This window comes from Equus asinus, chromosome X (assembly GCF_041296235.1).
Source record: "Equus asinus isolate D_3611 breed Donkey chromosome X, EquAss-T2T_v2, whole genome shotgun sequence".
NCBI classification, from domain to species: Eukaryota; Metazoa; Chordata; class Mammalia; order Perissodactyla; family Equidae; genus Equus; species Equus asinus.
The window spans coordinates 94957117-94979187 of record NC_091820.1 but is presented as its reverse complement, the minus strand read 5'-3'; the positions used below and the strand labels follow the sequence as shown (position 1 = coordinate 94979187).

The 22071-nt window shown below is 37.3% G+C and overlaps 1 protein-coding gene across 3 annotated transcripts in view; it reads right to left on the bottom strand.

Moving 5' to 3' along the window:
* Positions 1-6332: 6332 nt before the first annotated feature.
* CENPI (centromere protein I) overlaps positions 6333-22071 on the bottom strand; it is a 63576-nt gene continuing 47837 nt past the window's right edge. For all 3 annotated transcript variants that reach the window (XM_044763980.2, XM_044763981.2, XM_044763979.2), the window contains exons 20-21: positions 7949-7990; positions 6333-7258 (exon numbers count right to left, since the gene is read on the bottom strand). In XM_044763980.2, coding sequence (XP_044619915.1) covers positions 7157-7258; positions 7949-7990 — 144 coding nt within the window. In that variant the 3' untranslated portion in view covers positions 6333-7156. The remainder of the gene's footprint in view (positions 7259-7948; positions 7991-22071) is intronic.

Sequence of the window (22071 nt, the reverse complement as noted above, 5' to 3'; positions counted from 1 at the left end):
TTGGATAAAGAAGATGTGGTATATATATAGAATGGAATACTACTCAGTCAGAAAAAAGACAAATTCATCCCATTTGCAACAACATGGAAAGACCTGGAGGGAATTATGCTAAGCGAAATAAGTCAGACTGAGAAAGACAAACATAGATGATTTCACTCATATGTGGAATATAAACAAGCACATGGACAAAGAAAACAGTTTAGTAGTTACCAGGGGAAGGGGGGTGGGGATGGGCACAGGGGGTGAAGGGTGCACTTATGTGGTGACAATCAAGAAATAATGCACAACTGAAACCTCACATTGATGTAAACTATTATGAACTCATTAAAAAAAGTGCTAAAGAAACCTAATAATACAAAAATATAAAATATGAAATGTTTAACAAAACAAAGTTAAGCCTATTCGTGGCAGAATAAGACAAAATGCTAAGAAAAAATTTAATGCTCATTAACGTCAAGGAAAAATCTGAGACGTAGGCTAAAAAGAGCTAATGTGGTTATTAGCCAATATGTCTACTCTTACGTAAATAGCTGATAGGGGCAGGGATTTTCAAGAAGTGTAGATCCCAGCAAGACAATTACTATCTGACCCCTAGAACCTAAGTCATAGGCCAAGAATCCTTAAACTCTTTCCTTCAGCTCAATTCATTTCCAAACACAGGGGAAATGGCTCTTTAAAGTAGAAACGGGCAGAAAATCAGAAGAATTGTAGTCTAGCTCCCCATTCAGCTCAACACACTCATTTTCCTTACTCTAAGCTTTCTCTGCACTTATAGGGGCTAAGTTGAGAGGTCTAATTCTTACATCCTTGAGTTGGGTAAATGTTCAGCAGAGGGAGATGGTAGGTTATCCTAGATTCAGTAATAACATGGAATTCTAAACATGACTAAGATTTTTTTACACAGAGCATCTTAGAAACTGGGTTAAGTTTTTTAAATAAGCCTAATTTTTACAATTCTCACCTGGAATTAAATAGATTAATACTTTTTAAAATAATTAACCATATAAAACGTGAGTTTCCCAATTCTATTTAAAATACCATTCACTCTGGCTGTATCCTCATTCAGAACAGGAGAAATTAACTAAAGAATTTGTTAGAAATCTAATTGTGATTTATTTGTTTGAATACAGCCATTATAGCTATAATATTTTATATATTTTATTTTTGGTAGAAAAATATGCAAATGCCTCTAAAACTGATCAAAAACTTTTTTAAGAGAAATAATATTACAGTGATTTTTACCCACATACCATTTCATAATCTACTTACCTATCTGTATTTTAGAAAATTATTACAGTGTATCTGTTTTCCTTGCCGATCCTAAAATGTCTCAAATAAATATGTAAATCTGATATTCACCTTTAAAGATTCTTAAAAATACTTTTTAGCTGCACAATTACCACATACTATTCTCTTGGCATATTCCTAATTTCCTAGACTGGAAGAGGACAAGGAATAAGGTAGAAGAGAAGCTGGGGCCGGCCCTGTGGCCAAGTGGTTAAGTTTGCATGCTCCGTTTCGGCGGCCCAGGGTTTCACTGGTTTGGATCCTGGGTGCAGACATGGCACCGCTTGTCAGGCCATGCTGAGGCGGCGTCCCACATAGCACAACCAGAGGCACTCACAACCGGAATATACAACTATGCACTCGGGGACTTTGGGGAGAAGAATTTAAAAAAAAATTTTAAAGTTAAAAAAAAAGAAGAGAAGTAAATAATGATTTTATGATAATTTTTCTAAATTTATTATACAGTTAAGATAATCATTATGCAAACACAAGATCTTTAAGATTACTCATCTCATCCTTTTCCAAAGCAGGACTTAAAATAGTCCTTACAAGTTTTTTTTAACAGCTTTAGTGATATAATTTAATAACACAAAATGCACCCATTTAAAATGAAATTCAGTGGTTTTTATTATATTTACAGAGCTTGGAACACTTTCATCATCTTAAAAAGAAACTTCCTACCTTAGCTGTCACTCCCTGTCTTAGTCTGTTGGGACTGCTGTAACAGAATACCATAGATTGGGTAGCACATAAACAACAGAAACTTATTTCTCACAGTTCTGGAGGCCAGGAAGTACAAGATCAAGGCGCTGGCAGATTCAGCATCTGGTGAAGGTCTGCTTAATGGTTCACAGACAGCCATTGTCTTGCTATAACCTCACCTGATGAAAGGGGCAAGGGAGCTCTCCGGGGCCTCTTTTATAAGGGCACTCATCCCATTCACAAGGGCTCCACTCTCATGACTTAATCACCTCCCAAAGGCTCCACCTCCAAATACCATCACATTGGGGATTAGCTTTCAACACATGAATTTTGGGGGGACACGAACTTTCAGTCTATAGTACCTCCCATTATCCGCCACCTTATCCCCATCAGCCTTAGATACCCACTTTCTACTTTGTCTTTATAGATTTGCCTATTGTGAACATTTTCATATAAATGGACCCATACAATATGTGCTCTTTTGCGCCTGGCTTATTTCACTTCTCATAATGTTTTTGAGGTTTGTCCATATTACAATATGTATCACTTCATCATTCCTTTTTTGTTTTTTTGCCAAACGGTATTCCATTATATGGAAATAGTATATTTCATTTTTCATTCATCAGCCGCATATTGGGTTAGTTCCACTTTTTGGCTATTATGAATAGTGCTGCCATGAACATCTGTGCACAAGTTTTTCTAAGGACATGTTTTCATTTCTCTTGGGTATATACCCAGGAGTAGAATTGCTCAGTCATATGGTATTTCTATATTTAAATTTTTGAGGGACTGCAAATTGTATTCCAAAGCAGTTACATCATTTATAGTCCAGTCAGCAATGTATGAGTGTTTCAATTTCTTCACATCCTCTCTTGTTGTCTTTTTTATTATAGCCATCCTAATGGGTGTGAAGTGGTAGCTCATTGTGGTTTTGAATTGAATTTACCTAATGACTAATGACATTGAGCATCTTTTCATGTTTTTATTATCCATTCACACACCTTTCTGGGGAGAAATATCTATTTGGATCCTTTGCCTTTGTTGAGTTGTATGTTCTTTATATACTCTAGATACAGGATGCTTATCAGATATATGATTTGCAAACATTTTCTCCCATTCTGTGCATTTTCTATTCACTTTCTTGATGGTCTTGTTTGAAGCACAAAATTTCTAATTTTGAAGTTCAATTCATGAATTTTTTATTGTTTCTGCTTCCATTGTCATATGTACAAAATCACTGGCTAACTCAAGGTCACGAAGATTTACTCCTATGGTTTGTCTAGGAGTTTTTAAAGTTTTAGGTATTACATTTAGGTTTTTGATCCATTTTGAGTTAATTTCTGTATATGATGTGATATAAGGGTCCAACCAGATTCTTTTGCATGGGGATATTCAGTTGTCCCAGCACCACTTTCTGAAAAGACTATTCTTTCCCCATTGAACTGCCTTGGCATCCTTGTTGAACATCGAATTCACCCTAGATGAATGGATTTATTTCTGGACTCAGTTCTATTCCACTAACTACATGTATCCTCGTGCCAATGCAACACTGTCTTGATTATTGTAGCGTTGTAGTAAACTTTAAAATCAGGAAATGTAAGGCCTCCAACATTGTTTTTTTTCAGTATTGTTTTGGTTATTCATGGCCCCTTGCATTTCCATTTGAGTTTTAGGATCAGCTTGTCAATGTCTGCAAAATGCCAGCTGGGGTTTTGATAGAGATTACATTGAAACCATAGATGAGTTTGGGGAGTATTGCTATCTTAACAATATTGTCTTCTGATCTATGAACATGGGATGTCTTTGCATTTATTAGATGTGTTTTCACTTTGTTTAAACAATGTTTTGATATGGTGTATTACATTGACGTTAAATCAACCTTTTATTACTGGGATAAATCCCCATCGATCAGGGAGTAGAATCCTTCTTACGTTGTTGGATTTGATTTGCTAACGCCTTCGGCTTCTTGAATGTGTAGTTTGTTTTTCATCAAATTTGGGGCATTATCAGTCATTATTTCTTCAAATATTTTTTCTGTCCCTTTATCTCCTCCTCTGGTATACCCATCATGAGTGTGTTTGTGTGCTTGATGGTACCACGTTTCTCTAAGGCTCCAATCATTTTTCTTCACTTTTCAAGTCCAGAATTTCCATTTGTGGTGCATATGCATTCTATCCTTTACTGATATTTTTTGAAGTCATCACGTATTCCTTTATTTCAACATGGTTTCTTTAAGCTCTTTGAACATATTTATAATAGCTGCTTTGAAGTCCTTGTCCACCAAGTTCAACATCTGATCCCCTTCGAAAGCAATTTCTACTTTTTCTCCTGCGTATGGGTCACACATCCCTGTGTCTTTGTATGTCTCATAACTTTGTATTCATCTGAACAGTTTAAGTAATATATGGTAGCAGCTCTGCATACCGACTGTCCCTGCTCCAGGGTTGGTTGCTGTTGTTTAGTAATTTGGCTGGACTAATTCCATGAAGTCTGTTCCCCAACAGTGTGCAGTTCCTAATTTCCCTGTTTGGATTTTTTTCTTGTTTTATCTTTAAATCTAGCTTCCTAAGGGTTATCCCCGGGTCAGTACAGTTCAGCAGTCAGCCACTGATTGAACAGAGTTGTGCTTAAGCCCCCAAGCCTGTAAGGTTTGAATTTTTGCTGTTTAATCTGCGTGGCTTGGAGACTGCTTTCACACTTCAGGGAGTTTACAAAGCTTGTCCCATATTTAGTCAAGGACTAATAGTAAAGCAGCTTCCCCCTCAGTTACTCCTGAGAGAGTGTGGCCTTAGGTATGTGCACAATCTTCCATATCACCAGGCCTCCTTTGCTGTTTCTTTCTCTGATCTCCCTGTTAACCTTCTGGCTCGTCTGCCTCTCTTGGTATCTATCATGCCATGCTTTTGGCCTCAACTGTTAGCTGATTTTTATTTTGGACAATTCCTTGACAGCATAAATCGTTCCACAATCCAAATAAAGTCAGGCCCCTCAGCAGGGCCAGGGTGCTGCCAGTCTTTGAGGTTTTCTCTGACGTCCTCCCTGGCAGAACTTCTGGATTCTGGATCGGTATCTGGGGGAGATGGGAGCTGCCACTTACTGCCAGGCCAGCTAGAATACTTCTTCTGCAACACCGAGTTGGGTGGGGAAACGGGTGTAGCCTCGAGCTCAGATGTTACAGCCTCCTACTACTATTACTGAGTTCTGGAGATTTTGAATAAATTGTTCACAATTTGTTGTAAATCCTTTTATCATTCTCCAGAGACTTTGAATGATTGTCTTTGCTAATTTTGCCAGTCCCAACTTGTACCCTGAATGCTAGATTTGGATTATCCAACTGCCTACTCAGCATCTTCAAACTACCACGGCCGAAATAGAACCCCTGATTCCACATGTCTCCAAATCTGTTCCTCTTCCAGTATGCCTCTTCTCTGCATCCCAGAATTCACTCAGTTGCTCAGTCAAAAACCTAAGAGTCATCCTTTACCCCTCTCTTTCCCTCTGCTTATAATCCAAGCTGTCAGTATATCCTATCTTCCCCCCACTTTAGAGTAGAGCCCGAATCCAATATCTAACCACCTCCTTCTCATCAACCACCTAGTCTAAGACTCTTGCCTGGAACACTGTAATACCTTAACTGGTCTCTCTGTTTTCACCCTCAGTCCTCTTCAGTCTAACTTTCACACCACAGCTCCATACAGGTAAGTCAAATTATGTTACTCTTTTGCTCTTAATCCTTCTAATGGTTTCCCATTACATATCCAGACCAGGCTATAAGAACCTTCATAAACTACTCCCTGGCTTTTTCCTCTATTTCATTTCTTATCATTCTTCTCCCTTAATCACTATGTTGTAATCTTACTGGCCTTTCTGCTATTCCTCAATCACGCCAAGTAAGTTAACATTTTTAAGCCTTTTCACTTGCCTTTACCTCAGAATGCTTTAGCTCAGAATGCTCTTTCCCCATTCACAAGGCTCATACATTTATTTCATTAGGGCCTCTGCACATGTCACCTTTTCAAACAGGCCTTCCCTAACCACCTTATTTAAAATAGCAACCCTCTTAACATTGTCCTTATTCCTTGCTTTTTCTTTATAGCACCTGATATTATGTATTTATTTGCATTTTTATTGTCTTCTCCAGTGGGATGTAGTAAATTCCACAAAGCAGACACTTTGTCTTGGTCACAGTTGTATAATCAGCACACAGACGAATACCTGGCACATCATAAGCTCAAAAACCAGTCTGAACACTATCCAATAACACTTCAGGGTTTTGTTTTGCTTTAAAAGAAAAAAGAAAGAACCACAAGATGTGCCCTTAAAAACAAAAATAAACACAGCTTGATTTCTCTCAAATGATATGAATTTTATTAAAAGGGAGGGAGAGTTATTCAGTAGCACTGAAGCAAAATTTTATAGTAAATTTTCAGCAAGACATTCTAGCTATTATTAAAACTTTAAAAAGCTTCAGAATTATCCCTGAAAATAAAGTTGCAGTTAGTTTACTTAGGCCTGAACACTTGAAAATGGATATATACACATAAACACACACACACACACCAAATAGAGCAGTTTCATGAAATCAAACTGATATAAACAAGAACGTCTTGATTATCCCACAATCCTCTCCCCTTCCTTTTCTCATCAAATTGCTACCAATGAAGGCCCAAGAAGCTATCAACTACTTAGAGCCAGCTTTTAGAGTTAGCAATGTTGCCTCATGTTAACTTGGTGCAGGTGCTGTTGTTCACAATAAGAAAAATGGCAATATCCATGGAGGTTTCGTAGAGGCAACAGGGCATTTTGCACAAGCATGTCTATGGCTTAACTACCACTGTATATTACCTGCTCTCTTCCAACAATGCAGCTCACAGTTCACAAGACCATGAAAAATCCCACGGATGTTTCTCTTTACATGTAATTTGGTGGAAGGCAGAGCCTGATGATAAAGTTACTAATGGGTTAAAGAATCTAGATCCTGAAAAACAGTTAGCCACACCAAGGCTCTCCTGAGCCACGGACATAAGGTCAGTCCAAGCACTCTCTGAAGATGCCAGTCTGCTGGTGAAAAGAATATGGAAACTCAAGTTGGCCTTTCTAGCAACAAGGAAGGAATTTAGTCCCGGATGCTTCATGAAATGTTGATCATGTGGTTTATGCTCTCTGATCAGGGGACAGAAGAACGATGAATACTACTTCTTATGAAAAGCTTCAGGCCTTGCAACCCCTCTGAAAATAAATAGTCCAAATACCAGTTCCATTTCTTTCCCTGCAGGCACAAAAAAGGGGAAAATTACTTATCAAATATTTACTAAGCTTAGTCTCTACCTCTTCTTTACCTAGGAAAAGTTCCCAGCATCCTGGATGCACATAGCCGGAGTTAGCTCAGAGAAGCCAGGTTCATAACTGGAACTCAGCCACTAAGCAACATTCAAACCAGAAAGTGCCCAAAGTTTAAGGGCTAAACATTCCTCTTAGTGGCAAAAAACATTTAGCTGTTCAACTTAACAAGTACTGTGAAATGAAAATGGGTCATCGTTCCCACACCCTAGGAATTTAACATTTAAAATAGATAATGCAGAAGCAGACATTATTATATTACTGCCTGTATTACGTATGTACCCCAGCAGAGTTTCTATAGTAATGAGACCATTGTGTTGAGTTTTGTGAAATCAGCCTCATTACAGTCACACTTTGAATACGCGCAACTGTACTATAAAATGAGAGGCACAGTCACAACAGCAAGAGTCAAACTGAATAGTGAGAGAAGACTGCAGAGGGTATGTGCCAATACATTCACAAAACGTCACCGGAAGGAATTCAGAAGGAAAACGCTTCATTTTGACTCTGTGGAGGCAGCAGACTTAAGATTTGGGGAAAAGTAAAGGTATAAATTCTTGTGATGAAATGAAGCTGCATGAAATCCCTAAACATGATGAAAATAAATAAATGTATTTACCCGAATAGAGCTCAGGTTTACTGTCCTTTCTTCTGGCCATTCCTTAAAAAAACAAAAACAGGAAGTGGAGAGAGATGAGGACGGAAATATTTGGCCTATTATCTACTTAGATATTGCAGATCTCTAAAACATCTGCAAAATTTAGCGGAAAATTAAGACGGCTCTTCGCTGCCTGATTCATTTGCTACATTCTCTTCCTACCATCATTCTTGGATCACTTTGGAATTAACCCCCACTATAACCTTCCATATTTCTCCCTAGAAGCACAAACAGAAGGAAAATAAAATCACAGTGGATAACGTGAACACCATTTTGCTAACCGATGGCCTCATTTTTTTGTTCTGTACTTAGCCACTGGGGTGGGGATGGAAGATGTTCGAGAAGGCTTCTTCTGAGGAATATGATACTCGAATTGAGTCTTGAAGGATGAGGAGGAAATCTGATGAGGGAGTCTGTGTACACAGTGGATTCAATGAAACTCTAACTCTTTATGAAAACTCAGACTTAGGTGGTTCCGTTTATCCCCTGGATAATTTCTATCATCTACTGTTTTTCATTGAAAAGCCATCAATTCTAGCAAACAACATTTTTTACATATCACTAAGAAAAATTGTTTACTAACCTATGTATAACACAATGTCTTTTTAACACTTCAAACTTATTTTATAATGATTGAAAGTTTTAGATGTAGACAGATTTTGATCATATATCACTTTTATAAACATGAAATGGTAAACATAAACAAAATGAAGTGGTGAAAGTATTTCTAAAACTCCACATTCAGAGTCTAACTCTTCTGAATTACTTTTCTACTCAAGAGTTGTGGATATCTATGTTTTTTTCACACAATATCCTCTGTGCCAGAGTGTTGATGCTGCAGCATTTCCTAGAAGAATTACAAACTACTGGTGCTGGGGTCTCAATTATGTAAAGCTAACCTACTTTTGGCTCCTGCCTCAAGGAAAGTCTGTAACACATATGTGTCACCACTTCCCTCCTTTCTTTCTCCAAGTCATTTGGGTTTTGGGGCTTAAAATAGTGCTCCAATATTGTCTCCAATTTTTTTCCCCGAAGCTGCTGACATCCATTCTGCAAGGTCTGATTCTGGCAATCTGCCTGTGCACGCTCAAAAATAGCAAATGGCAACTATCTCATGATTGCTGCCTGGCTGACAGCGATCACGAGATGCATCCTTATCTTGAGAAGTTAAAAAGCAAAAAAAAAAAAAAAAAAATCTGTGTTTTGGGACTGAAAAATACGGTCCATGCTGATGAATTCCATATTTATTTCTCTAGTTCCAACCTCTCTCCTACGCCAAGCGTCTATTACAAACTGCCTATTTACACTTCTTCTCGGATGGCTAACAGGCATCTCAAACTTAAGTACGTCAAAACAGAACTTGATTCTCAACTTGCCCTCTCAAAAAACCAAAATAACCTCTCTTGCTCTTTCATCAGTATTTCTCTTATTAATAAACGGACCCACCATCAACCCAGTTGCTCAATTCAAAAAACTCAAAAGTCCTTGTCTCATTCCCACGTCTAATCAAGCCATCATCAAGTCCTGCCTGTTCTATCTCAAATCAGTCCACTTCTATCCATCTCCACCACCACCATGTGTATACAAATCACTATCTATATCCTTGTCTAGACTCAGCAATAACCTCCTAATTGCTGCTCCTGCTTCTACTCAGACCTCCTCTCATAACCCCAATCTCTGCAAAAAAGCCAAAGTGGGCTCTACGAAACATCAACCTAGACTGTACTATAACCCTGCTCAAAAATCATTTGTTTCCCAATGCTCTCCTAACAGACCTGTAAGATAGACGACCCTTGCATTATCTCCAGCCTTATTTCATTCCATCCTCCCTTAAGCTCTAAGCCACAGTGACCTGTCTTTTTCACTTGAATCCCTTGAGCCATTGTACCATTCCCACTGCCTGGAACGCTCTTCTTCCAGCTATTCATAGGCTGCCTTATTCTCATCTTTTAGAAGAAATCTCAGATAAAATGTCACCTCCTCAAAAAGGCCTTCCTTGAACAGCCACCCCTGACAACTCTCCTGTCACTCTCTCTCTCACCTCACCCTGTATATATCCTTCATAGCACTTCTCAGAACTTAAAATTATCGTGTCTACTTATTTCATTACTTGTTTATTGTTTTTTCTCATTAGAATATAAATTCCATTTGGGCAGAGATGGTATCTATCTTCTTAAGTACTGTATTCCCAGTGCCAGAAGTATAGTGGACACAAATAAATGTGTGTTGAATAAATAAAGAAAGAAACAACTAGTTATTAATTCAAAGGTAATTTATGGTAAGAAAACTTAGAGCTTCAGAATTTCCTGAAATGTAGGCTCCACAAATGTTCAAAATATTTCAACTCATTGAAGTGAACTGAGCTTTTTGATACTGAGAGCTGACTGGTCAAATTAAATTGAATAAATTATCTCTAAAAGTCTGGCTAATCTGAAATATTTACACTGTGATAATTCAGTAAAATAAAATTGTTAGAATTAAATCATACCACCATGGCATCAGAGGTTATTTTTACCATCTCAAGGGTAAGAGACTTAGATAGTGAGCAGTTAGCTGGCGACGAGGGCTCCAAAGGCACTCTTTTAAAAGACAGATTGACATTAAAGCCTAGTATTTTCAGAACCATATAGAAACATCATCATTACAAAAATGGTAGTTTCACATTTTGCCAAATGTGCTCTATGCTGTTGGAATTTAATCTTCCAGAACTGACTTTCCTTAAACATTTTAGAAACTATTTTCTGATTTAAAAGAATATATCAATTCCTGACCTCCAAAACAAGTTTGTTTACCTATATCCAAACTGATAACATTTGCTACTTCAATTATACTCTATTTATGATCCGTTACATACTTTTCCAAATAAGAACTGGATGCAACTGTATTGACAGGGTATGGAGAAATGGACACTCATTCACTGTTAGCAGTAATGTAAACTCGCATAAATTCTGCTGGAGGCAACTTGACAATACCGAACAAAAGTAAAAAGATATACCCTTTGAAAGCAATTGTATCGAACAGACACACTTGCATATGTATGAAATGATGTATATACTTCAAGAACATTCATTAGAGAATAATTAAAAACAAGATTAGAAACAACTTAAATGCTCAACTTGTAACTTATATGCTTAAACTTACTTAAATCCATACAATGGAATACTATGGAGACATAAAAAAGAATGAGGCTATGTAGAAATGTGAAACAAAAGCCAAGATATTAAGTCAAAAAATCAAGAGGCAGAAAAATGTGTATAGTGCACAGTACTGATAAAGATCATTTACACAGAAATGTACAGTATGTCTCTGGAAGGATAGTCAAGAAACTGAGAGTGGTTGCTTAAAGAAACAAGTGTCCACATGGAGTTCCACTTCCAGGATGAGATCCTGAGGAGTTCTGTGGACCAGTCCCCAGTAAAATGCACAAAGTTGGCAAAAATTATTTTTAAAAACCCAGCATTTAAAGCCTCTGGAAATTGTCCTAAGGGTATATAGCAAATATAAAAATATTTACTCAAGAAAATCTACTAAAATTCTGTAAGAACAGCAAGTGTCTAAGGCACGTGAGCCATGACTTCTCTTTCTTAGCAAGTGCGGCTTGAGAGGTCAGGACTATAAAAGCTTACATTAAAAATGCAGGAAGATCTCAATCCAATAATCTCACAAACTGCCTTGGTTTTTTCTTCTTCTTCTCCTCCCCAAAGCCCCCAGTACCTAGTTGTATATTTTTAGTTGTAGGAACTTCTGGTTGTGCTATGTGGGACACCACCACAGCATGGCTTGATGAGTGGTGCCATGTCCGCATGCAGGATCCAAACCAGGGAAACCCCGGGCTGCTGAAGCAGAATGAGAACTTAACCACTCGGCCACGGAGCCGGCCCCAAACCTACTGTCTTCAGAAACTAGACACAGGAGAGCAAATTAACCCAAAGGAAGAAGACAGTAAATAATAAAGATTACAGCAGAAATAAATGAAAAAAGAATATAAAAACAGTCTCACACTTCCTGATTTCAAAACTTACTACAAAGTTACAGTAATTAAAACAGTGTGGTACTGGCATGAAGGTAGATACACGGACCAGTGGAACAAAATAGAGAGCTCAGAAATAAACTCTCATGTATACAGTCAAATGATCTTTGACAAAGGTGTCAAGACCACTCAATGGGGAAAGAACAGTCTCTTCAACAAATGGTGGTGGGAAAACCAGATATCCACATGTAAAAGAATGAAGGTGGACCCTTACTTCACACCATATACAAAAATTAACTCAAAATGGATTAAAGACCTAAACATAAGACTTAAAACTATAAGATTCCTAGAAGAAAACATAGGGGGAAAGCTTTAAGACATTGGATTTTGTAATGATTTCTTGAATATGACACCAAAAACACAGGCAACAAAAGCAAAAATAGACAAAAAAAAAAGCCAAGTGGGGCTACGACAAACTTAAAACCTCTACATATCAAAGGATACAATTAGCAGAATGAAAAGGCAACCTATGGAATGGGGGGAAATATTGGCAAATAATTTATTTGATAAAGGGTTAATATCCAGACTTTTTATATAAAGAACTCCTATAACTCAACAACAAAAAAACAACCTGATTTTAAAAATGGGCAAAGGACCTGAACAGACATTTTCCAAAGAAAATACAGGGATGGCCAATGAGTGCATGAAAAGATATTCTACATCACTAACCACTAGGGAAATGTGAATCAAAACCACAATGAGATACTACCTCACACTCATTAGGATGACTATTATCAAAAAATCCCCAGAAAACAGTAAGTGCTAGTGAGGATATGGAGATATTGGAACCTTTGTACACTGCTGGTATGAATGTAAAATTCATATGGAAACATCTGTGAAAAACAATAATATTTCCCCAAAAAATTAAAAATAAAATTATCATATGATCCAGCAATTCCACTTCTGGGTATATACCCAAAAGAATTGGAAGCAAGGACTTGAACAGATAATTTTACACCCATGTTCACAGCAGCATTATTCACAATAGGCAAAAGTTGTAAGCAACCCAGAGGTCCAGGAAAGGATAAACAGATAAACAAAATGTGGTATATACATACAATAGAATATTGTTCAGCCTTAAAAAGGAAGGATCGTCTGACACATGAACGAACCTTGAAGACATTACGCTAAGTGAAGTAAGCTATTTACAAAAGGACAAATACTGTGTGATTTCACTTACATGAGGTACATAGAGTAGTCAAACTCATAGAGACTAAAAGTAGAATGAACGTTGCAAAGGGCTGTGGGGAGGAAGGAATAGAGAGTAATTGTTTAAAATGTACAGAATTTCAGTTTTACAAGGTGAAAAGAGTTCTGTGGATGGACAGTGGTAATGGTAGCACAATGTGAATGTAGTTAATGCCATTGAACTGTATACTTAAAAAGGGTTATTATGGTAAGTTTTATGTCATGTGTATTTAATCACAATTAAAATTTTAAAAAAAATTTAAGTAGAGAAAAATCAATGAAACCAAAAGTTGTTTCTTTGAAAAGATCAACATCATTGGCAAAGATTCAAATTACTAAAATCAAGAATGAAGGGGCCAGCCTGGTGGCATAGTGGTTAAGTTTGCACGCTCCACTTCGGCAGCCTGGTGTTTGTGGTTCAGATCCTGGGTGTGGACCTACACACTACTCATGAAGCTGTGGCAGCGTCCCACATACAAAATAGAGGAAAAGTGACACAGATATTAGCTCAGGGACAACGCTCCTCATTAAAAAAAAAAAAAAGAGTGAAAAGGGAGAAATCATTATCAACTTTACAGAAACAAAAAAATATTGTAAGGTATACCAATAAATTAGATAAATCATATGAAGTTGACAAATTCCAGAGAAACAACTAAATGTTGAGAGTGACTCAAGAAGAAACAGAAGATTTGAATAGAACCATAACAAGAAAAGAGGTTGAATAGCAATTTAAAACCTTCCCACTAAAAAAAGCCCATGATCAGATGGCTTCACTAGTAAAATCTACCAGATATTTAAAGAAGAATTAACGCCAATCCTTCACAAACTTTTCCAAAAAGTTGGAGGGAGAATACTTCCTAACTTATTCTATGAGGCCAGAATTAACCTGAAACCAAAACCAGACAAAGCTATCACAAGGAAAACCTAATATCCCTTATCCTTCACAAAATACTGAGAAATCAAATCTGGCAACATGTAAAAGGGATTGTTTCCCATGACCAAGTGGGATTTACCTCAGGAATGCAAAAAACATCTGAACATCAATTAATATAGCATACCATATCAAAAGAATAAATGGCAAAAACTACATGATCATGTTTGTAGATGCAGAAAAAGCATTTCATGAAATCCACCACCATTTCATGGTAAAAACTGTCGTCAAACTAAAAATAGAAGGGAAGTTCCTCTACCTAATAAAGGGCAGCCATGGAAACCCCTAACATCGTCCTGGGGAAAAACTGAATTGTTTCCCCCATGATCAAGAAAAAGACAATTGGGGCCGGCCCGGTGGCACAGTGATTAAGTGCACACCTTCTGCTTCGGTGGCCCGGGATTCGCCGGTTCGGATCCCAGGTGCAGATGTGGCACCGTTTGGCAAGCCATGCTGTGGCAGGCGTCCCACATATAAAGTAGAGGAAGATGGGAACAGATGTTAGCTCAGGGTCAGTCTTCCTCAGCAAAAAAAGGGGGATTGGCAGCAGATGTTATCTCAGGGCTAATCTTCCTCAAAAAAAAGAAACTTGTCCATTCTTGCCACCTTTCTTCAAAATTCATTGTACCTGAGGTTCTAAGGAATGCAATTAGGCAAGAAAAAGAATAAAAGGCATCCAGATTTGAAAGAAGGAAATTAAATTATCTGTTTGCAGAAGACATAATCTTATATATAGATAAACCAAAGGAACCTACTGAAAAGCTATAAAAACTAATTAATGAGTTCCACAAGGTTTCAGGATATAAGATCAATATACACAAATCAATTACATTTCTATACAGCAGCAACAAGCAATCCAAAAATGAAATTAAGAAAACAATTTCATTTACAGTAATATCAAAAAAATAAAATATGCAAGAATAAATTTAACAAAAAGAAGTGTAAAACTTATACTCTGAAAACTACAAAACATCACGGAAAAAACCTAAAGAGGACCTAAATAAATGGAAAGGTATCCTATGTTCATAGATTGGAAGACAACATTAAGATGCCAATACTATCCAAATTGATCTACAGATTCAAGGCATTACCCATCAGAATCCCAGCTGGTTCTCTGTAGAAACCGACAGGCTGATTCTAAAATTCATATGGAATTTCAAGGGGCCAAGGATAGCCAAAACAAGCTTGAAAAAGAAAAACAAAGCTGGAGGTCTCATATTTCCCAATTTCAAAGTTTATTACAAAGCTACACTAATCAAGACAGTGTTGTACTGGCATAAGGATAGACACAGATAATTGGAAAAGAATTGAGAGTCCAGAAAGAAACCCATAATCTATGGTCAGTTTATTTTCGACAAGGGTGCCAAGAGACACTTTAGTGGGGAAAAGAATAGTCTTTTCAACAAATGGTGTTGAGACAACCAAACAGCCACATGCAGAAAAATGAAGTTGGATACCTATATCACATCCTATACAAAAATTAACACAAAATGGATTAAAAAATCTAAATATGAAAGCTAAAACTATAAAATTCTTACACAAAACATAGGAGTAAATCTTCATCATCTTGGTTTAGGCAGTGATTTCTTAGCTATGACATCAAAAGCACAAGTGGTACACTAACAACAAATTATCCAAAGAGGAAATCAAGAAAATAACCCCATTTACAATAGTTTTAAAAAGAATAAAATATTTAGGAACAAACTTAACCAAGAAAGTGAAAGACTTGTACACTGAAAACTATAAAACACTGATAAAGGAAATGAAAGTCTACACAAATGGAACGACATCCCATATTCATGGATTGAAAGAATTAATATTGTTACAATGTCCACACTAGCCAAAGCAATGTAAGGATTCAATGCAATCCCTCTCAAAATCCCAATGGCATTCTTTATGGAAACAGAAAAAACAACCACAAAATTCATATGGAACCACAAAAGACCCCAAATAGTCAAAGCAATTTTGAGCAAGAAGAACAAATCTGTAGGCATCACAATTCCTGATTTCAAAATATAAAACAAAGCCACAGTAATCAAAACACTATGGTACTAGTATAAAAAGAGACACATACACCAATGGAACAGAATAGAGAGCTCAGAAATACAACCATGTGTCTACGGTCAACTGATCTTTGACAACGGTGCCAAGAATATACAATTGGGAAAGGATAGTCTCTTCAATAAACGGTGCTGGGAAAACTGGGTATCTACATGCAAAAGAATGAAATTGGATCCCTATCTTACACCATTCACAAAAATTAACTCAAAATGGATTAAGGACTTAAATGTAAGACCTAAAGAAAACTGTAAAACTCCTAGAAGAAAACAAACGGAAAAGGCTTCTGGACATTGGCCTTGGCAATGATTTCTTGGATATGACATCAAAAGCACAGACAACAAAAGCAAAAATAGACAAGTGGGACTATATCAAACTAAAAAGCTTCTGCACAGCAAAGGAATCAATCAACAAAATGAAAAGGCAAACTACTGAATGGGAGAAAAGATTTGCAAACCACATATCTGATAAAGGGTTAATATCCAGAATCTATAAGGAACTCTTATAACTCAACAGCAAAAGAACAACTTGAATAAAAAACGGGCAAGAGAAGTGAAGAGACATTTCTCCAAAGACGACATACAAATGACCAACAGGTGTATGAAAAGGTGCTCAACATCACTAATCATCAGGGAAATGCAAAGCAACACCACACCAAGATATCACCTTACACTTGTTAAGATGACTTTCATCAAAAAACAAAAGATAAGTGTTGGCGAGGATGTGGAGCAAAGGGAACCCTTGTACACTGTTAGTGGGAATGTAAATTGATGCAATTGCTATGGAAAACAGTGTGGAGGTTCCTCAAAACATTAAAACTATCATATGATCCAGCAATTCCACTTCTGGGTGTACATCCAAAGGAATTGAAATTAGGGTCTTAAAGAGAAACCTGTACTCCCATGTTCACTGCAGCAGTATTTACAATAGCCAAAGACATGGAAGCAATGTAAATAACCATCAACAGATGGATGGATAAAGAAAATGTGGCATATACATGCAGCCATAAAAAAGAAGGAAATCCTGCCACTTACAATGTGGATGAACCTGAAGGAAATTATGCTAGGTGAAATAAGCCAAAAACAGAAGGACAAATACTACATGATACCATTTATCTGATGAACCTAAAACATCAAACTCACAGAAGCAGAGAGTAGAATGGTGGTTGCCAGGGGCTGGGGCAGAGGACGAAATGGAGGCATTAAAAAAAAGTACAAATGATAAAAGAAAAACTTCATAAATTAGAGTTCATCAAAATTAAAAACTTATGTCCTTCAAAAGACAGCAAGAAAAAAATGAAAGTAGGAGAAAACTTTTGCAAATCACATATCTGATAAATGACTTAACTCTAGAATATAGAAATAACTCTTATAAGTCAATAACAAGACAAATAACCTAATTAGAAATGGGCAAAGGGTCTGGATAGACATTTCTCCAAAGAAAATATACAAGTAGGCAATAAGCACATGAAAAGATACTGAACATCAATAGCTACCAGGGAAATGTAAATCAAAACCACAATGAGATACTACTTCCCACCCTCTAGGAGGGCTAGAATAAAAAAAAAACAGATAATAACAAGTCTTGGGGAAGATATGGAGAAAAGGGAACCTTCATACACTGCTGGTAGGAATGTAAAATGGTGCAGCTTCTTTGGAAAACAGCCTAAAAGTTCTTCCAATAGTAAAACATAGAAATACCATACGATCCAGCATTCCCACTCCTAAATATATACCCAAGAGAAACGAAGACATATGTCCACACAAAACCTTGTACATAAATCTTTATAGAAGCATCATTCAGGGGCCGGCCCGGTGGCGCAGCAGTTAAACGCGCACATTCCGCTTTGGTAGCCCGGGGTTCGCTGGTTTGGATCCCGGGTGCGGACACGGCACCACTTGGCACAATATGCTGTGGTAGGCATCCCACATATAAAGTAGGGGAAGATGGGCACAGATGTTAGCTCAGGGCCAGTCTTCCTCAGCAAAAAGAGGAGGATTGGCAGCAGTTAGCTCAGTGCTAATCTTCCTCAAAAAAAATAAATAAATAAGCATCATTCATGATAGCCAAAAAGTAGAAATAACCCAAATGTCCATCAACTGATGAATGGATAAGCAAAATGTAGCATATGCATACAAAGGAATATTATTTGGCAGTAAAAACAAATGAAGTACTGATACACGCTATGGCATAGATGAACCATGAAAACATTATGCTATATTTTCAAGTATCATGTCTGACTGAGCAAGGGAAACAATAGAAAAAACAAACAAATGGGACTACATCAAGCTAAAAAGCTTCTGCACAGCAAAGGAAACCATCAACAAAATCAAAAGACAATCTAACAAGTGGGAGAAGATATTTGCAAACCACATATCTGATAAGGGATTAATATCCAAAATATATAAAGAACTCATACATCTCAACAACAAAAAAACTAACAACCCAATTAAAAAATGGGCAAAAGATGTGAACAGACATTTCTCCAAAGATATACAGATGGCCAACAGACACATGAAAAAGATATTCAACATCACTAACTATCAGAGAAATGCAATCAAAACTACAATGAGATATCACCTCACTCTCATCAGAATGGCTATAATTAACAAGACAAGAAACAAGTGTTGGAGAGGATGTGGAGAGAAGGGAACCCTTGTACACTGCTGGTGGGAGTGCAAATTGGTGCAACCACTATGGAAAACAGTATGGAGTATCCTCAGAAAATTAAGAATAGATCTACCATATGATCCAGCTATTCCACTGCTGGGTATTTATCCAAAGAACACGAAAACACAAATGCATAAAGACATATGCACCCCTATATTCACTGCAGCATTATCCACAATAGCCAAGACTTGGAAGCAACCTACGTACCCATCAAGGGACGAATGGATAAAGAAGATGTGGTATATATACACAATGGAGTACTATTCAGTCATAAGAAATGATGAAATCCAGCCATTTGTGACAACATGAGTGGACCCTGAGAGCATTATGCTAAGTGAAGTAAGTCAGAGGGAGAAAATTAAATACCATATGATCTCATTCATACATAGAAGATAAAAACAACGACAAAGAAACACATAACAGCAGAGGTTGGATTGGTGGTTACCAGAGGGGAAGGGGGCAGAGAGGAAGGTGAAAGGTGTGATTATGCATATGTGTGTGGTGATGGAGTCTATTCAGTGTTTGGGTGGTGAAGATGATGTCATCTACACAGAAATAGAAATACAAAACATTCTACATCTGAAATTTATATAATGTTATAAACCATTGTTACTGCAATAAAAAATTTAAAAAACACAAAAACATTATCCTAAGTGAAAGAAGCCAGTCACAAAAAACTCTATGTTGTATGAGTTAATTTTTATGAATTTCCAGAATAAGCAAATCTACACAGATATAAAGTAGATTAGTGTTTACCTGGAAATGGGGAGATGGGGAGACTGGGGAGTGACAGCTAAGAGGTATGGGATTTCTTTTTGGGATAACGAAAATATTCTAAAATAGATTGTGGTGACGGATGCACAGCTCTGTGAATATACTAAAAGCCATTGAACTGTGTACTTTAAATGGGTGACTTTTATCATATCTGAATTATATTTTGGTAAAGGTGCTAAAAAAGGGAAGAGACAGAACATTTTTAAAGTGCCCATATCCTTTAGAGGTATGTAATGAAACATTTACAGTACAATTGTATAACATTTGGTATTTGCTGCAAAATAATTGAGTGTAAAAGTGGATGGGGAGCTAGCCCTGATGGCCTAGTGTTTACAGTTTGGTGCACTGCACCGCAGCGGCCTGGGTTCAGTTTCGAGGCACAGAACCACACCACTGGTCTGTCAGTAGCCATGCTGTGGCGGCAGCTGACATAGTAGAACTGAAAGGACTTACAACTAGAATATACAACTATGTACTGGGGCTTTGGGGAGGAAAAAAAAGAGAGGAAGATTGGCTACAGATGTTAGCTCAGGGTGACTCTTTTCCTGCAAAAAAAAAAAAAAAACCAAAACAAAAAACTGGATGGGAGTAGAGACTGAGAGCTGGGTGATGGGTACATGGGGGTTCATTATACTATTCTCTCTACGTTTGTATTTACAAAATCAAAAAAGTTTTGTAAAAAAGGTAACAGAGCTAACGCTATGGTAAGGAATGACAAAATCTATGATAAGGGAAGTCAAAATCTAGATGAGAACCCAGAGGGTAAACCTAATACTCAAAGTCACTCTTGGCCTGAGGAAATTTGCCAATCCAGAGGAATTAGCTGCAACACTGAGCTGCACTTCCATAGTCTCAAAGGGCTAAGGTGAGTAAAGTCAAAGCAGAGAGTTTGCCCAAAGTGGGAACTCTTATAAACCAACCCCCACTTTAAACCAGAAACCCAAGGTAAGAGTTCACCGGAAGTAAATTAGCCTTCTCACAGACTTGCAGTCTGTCTGTGTATGGTCTGAGGAATCTCAGGCATAGAACTTGGATTGGGGGGGGTCCCAGACAAAGAGCACCCCTAGGTTCCCATGAGAAGCAAATGAAAGTCCTCTTTGCAGGAAGATACCATTCTAATCTTCCGATTCTTTCTACAAAAATATTCCAGGTGTCCAGCACATGGTCAAAGACAACCAGACACAAAAAGAAACTACACAACACGAGGTAGCAGCAGCAAAAAAAGGAGGCAAGAGAGATAGAGACACAAAAACTTGTGCTATTGGAATTATCAGACAGATTAGAAAACAATGTTTACTAAGTTTAAAGAAAGGAAACATCGGATGGAAAAAACAAGCAGCGTTAAAAATGGCTATCTAAACACAGAAAAAGAGAAAAGACGGAGGAGACGAGGATGGAAGTGTGATTTCTATAGTTTAGAATTTGGAATCATGTAAATATTTTACATTTTCCAAGAATCAAATTAAATAAGAAAAAAAGCAATCTCTAAAACATGAAAACAAACGGAAACAAATGTACCTAACTGTATGTAAAATACAATATGTGCACTGTACTTTTTTTGTAGGATTTAGTCCAGAGGTTAAAAGAACTAAAAATATTTCAAATTTCATCCAGTAGCCTCATTATTAATATTAACTTGAAAAAAGTTCTTATACATTGTATGATAAATCAGGCAAGTTATTACAAAGGCAAGAAAAAGAGGAAGGAATATCAGAAAATCACTAACTATACTGTAGCCTCTGAAACTCCTCTACGTACTTTAAAAATGTAATTTTTATTCAAATATTGAAATCAATCAATATGTTTTTGAAGGCCTACATATTACTTTTTTCATGTTCTGGTCATTGACTACATTTCAAAACCTCATCTCCTACCATGCTAGTCTAGCCCTGTGGCTCTCAACCCTTGTTGCATGTCAGAATAATTATATTTAAAAAGCAGATCCTGGATGTCACTCGAGTTATTAAATCAGAATCTCAGGGTGGGAGCAATCAAGGATGTGTACTTTGGAAAAGCACCCTGGGTACCTCTGCTGCTCGGTCAGGGGAAAACCCCTGCTCAAGCCCTACAGCTCTACCTAAGTTCCTCAAACATGATATGCTCTCACGCAGGGGTCAGCAAACCAAGGCCCACATCCAGCCCAACGCCTATTTTTGTAAATAAACTTTTACTGGAACACAACTATTCTCATTTGTTTACCCATTGTCTATGGCCACTTTCATGCTACAATGGAAAGGCTGAATAGTCTTGACAAAGACCACATGGCCTGCAAAGCCTAAAATATTTACAACCTGGCCCTCTACAGAAAAAGTTGGCGGTCCCCTTTTCCTCAAATACTCCTCCTGTCTTGGCAAGCTCATACTCATCCTTCAAAACTCCAATTAGCATCACTTCTGTAAAGCCTAAATTTGGTTAGCACTCCTGGATATTTGT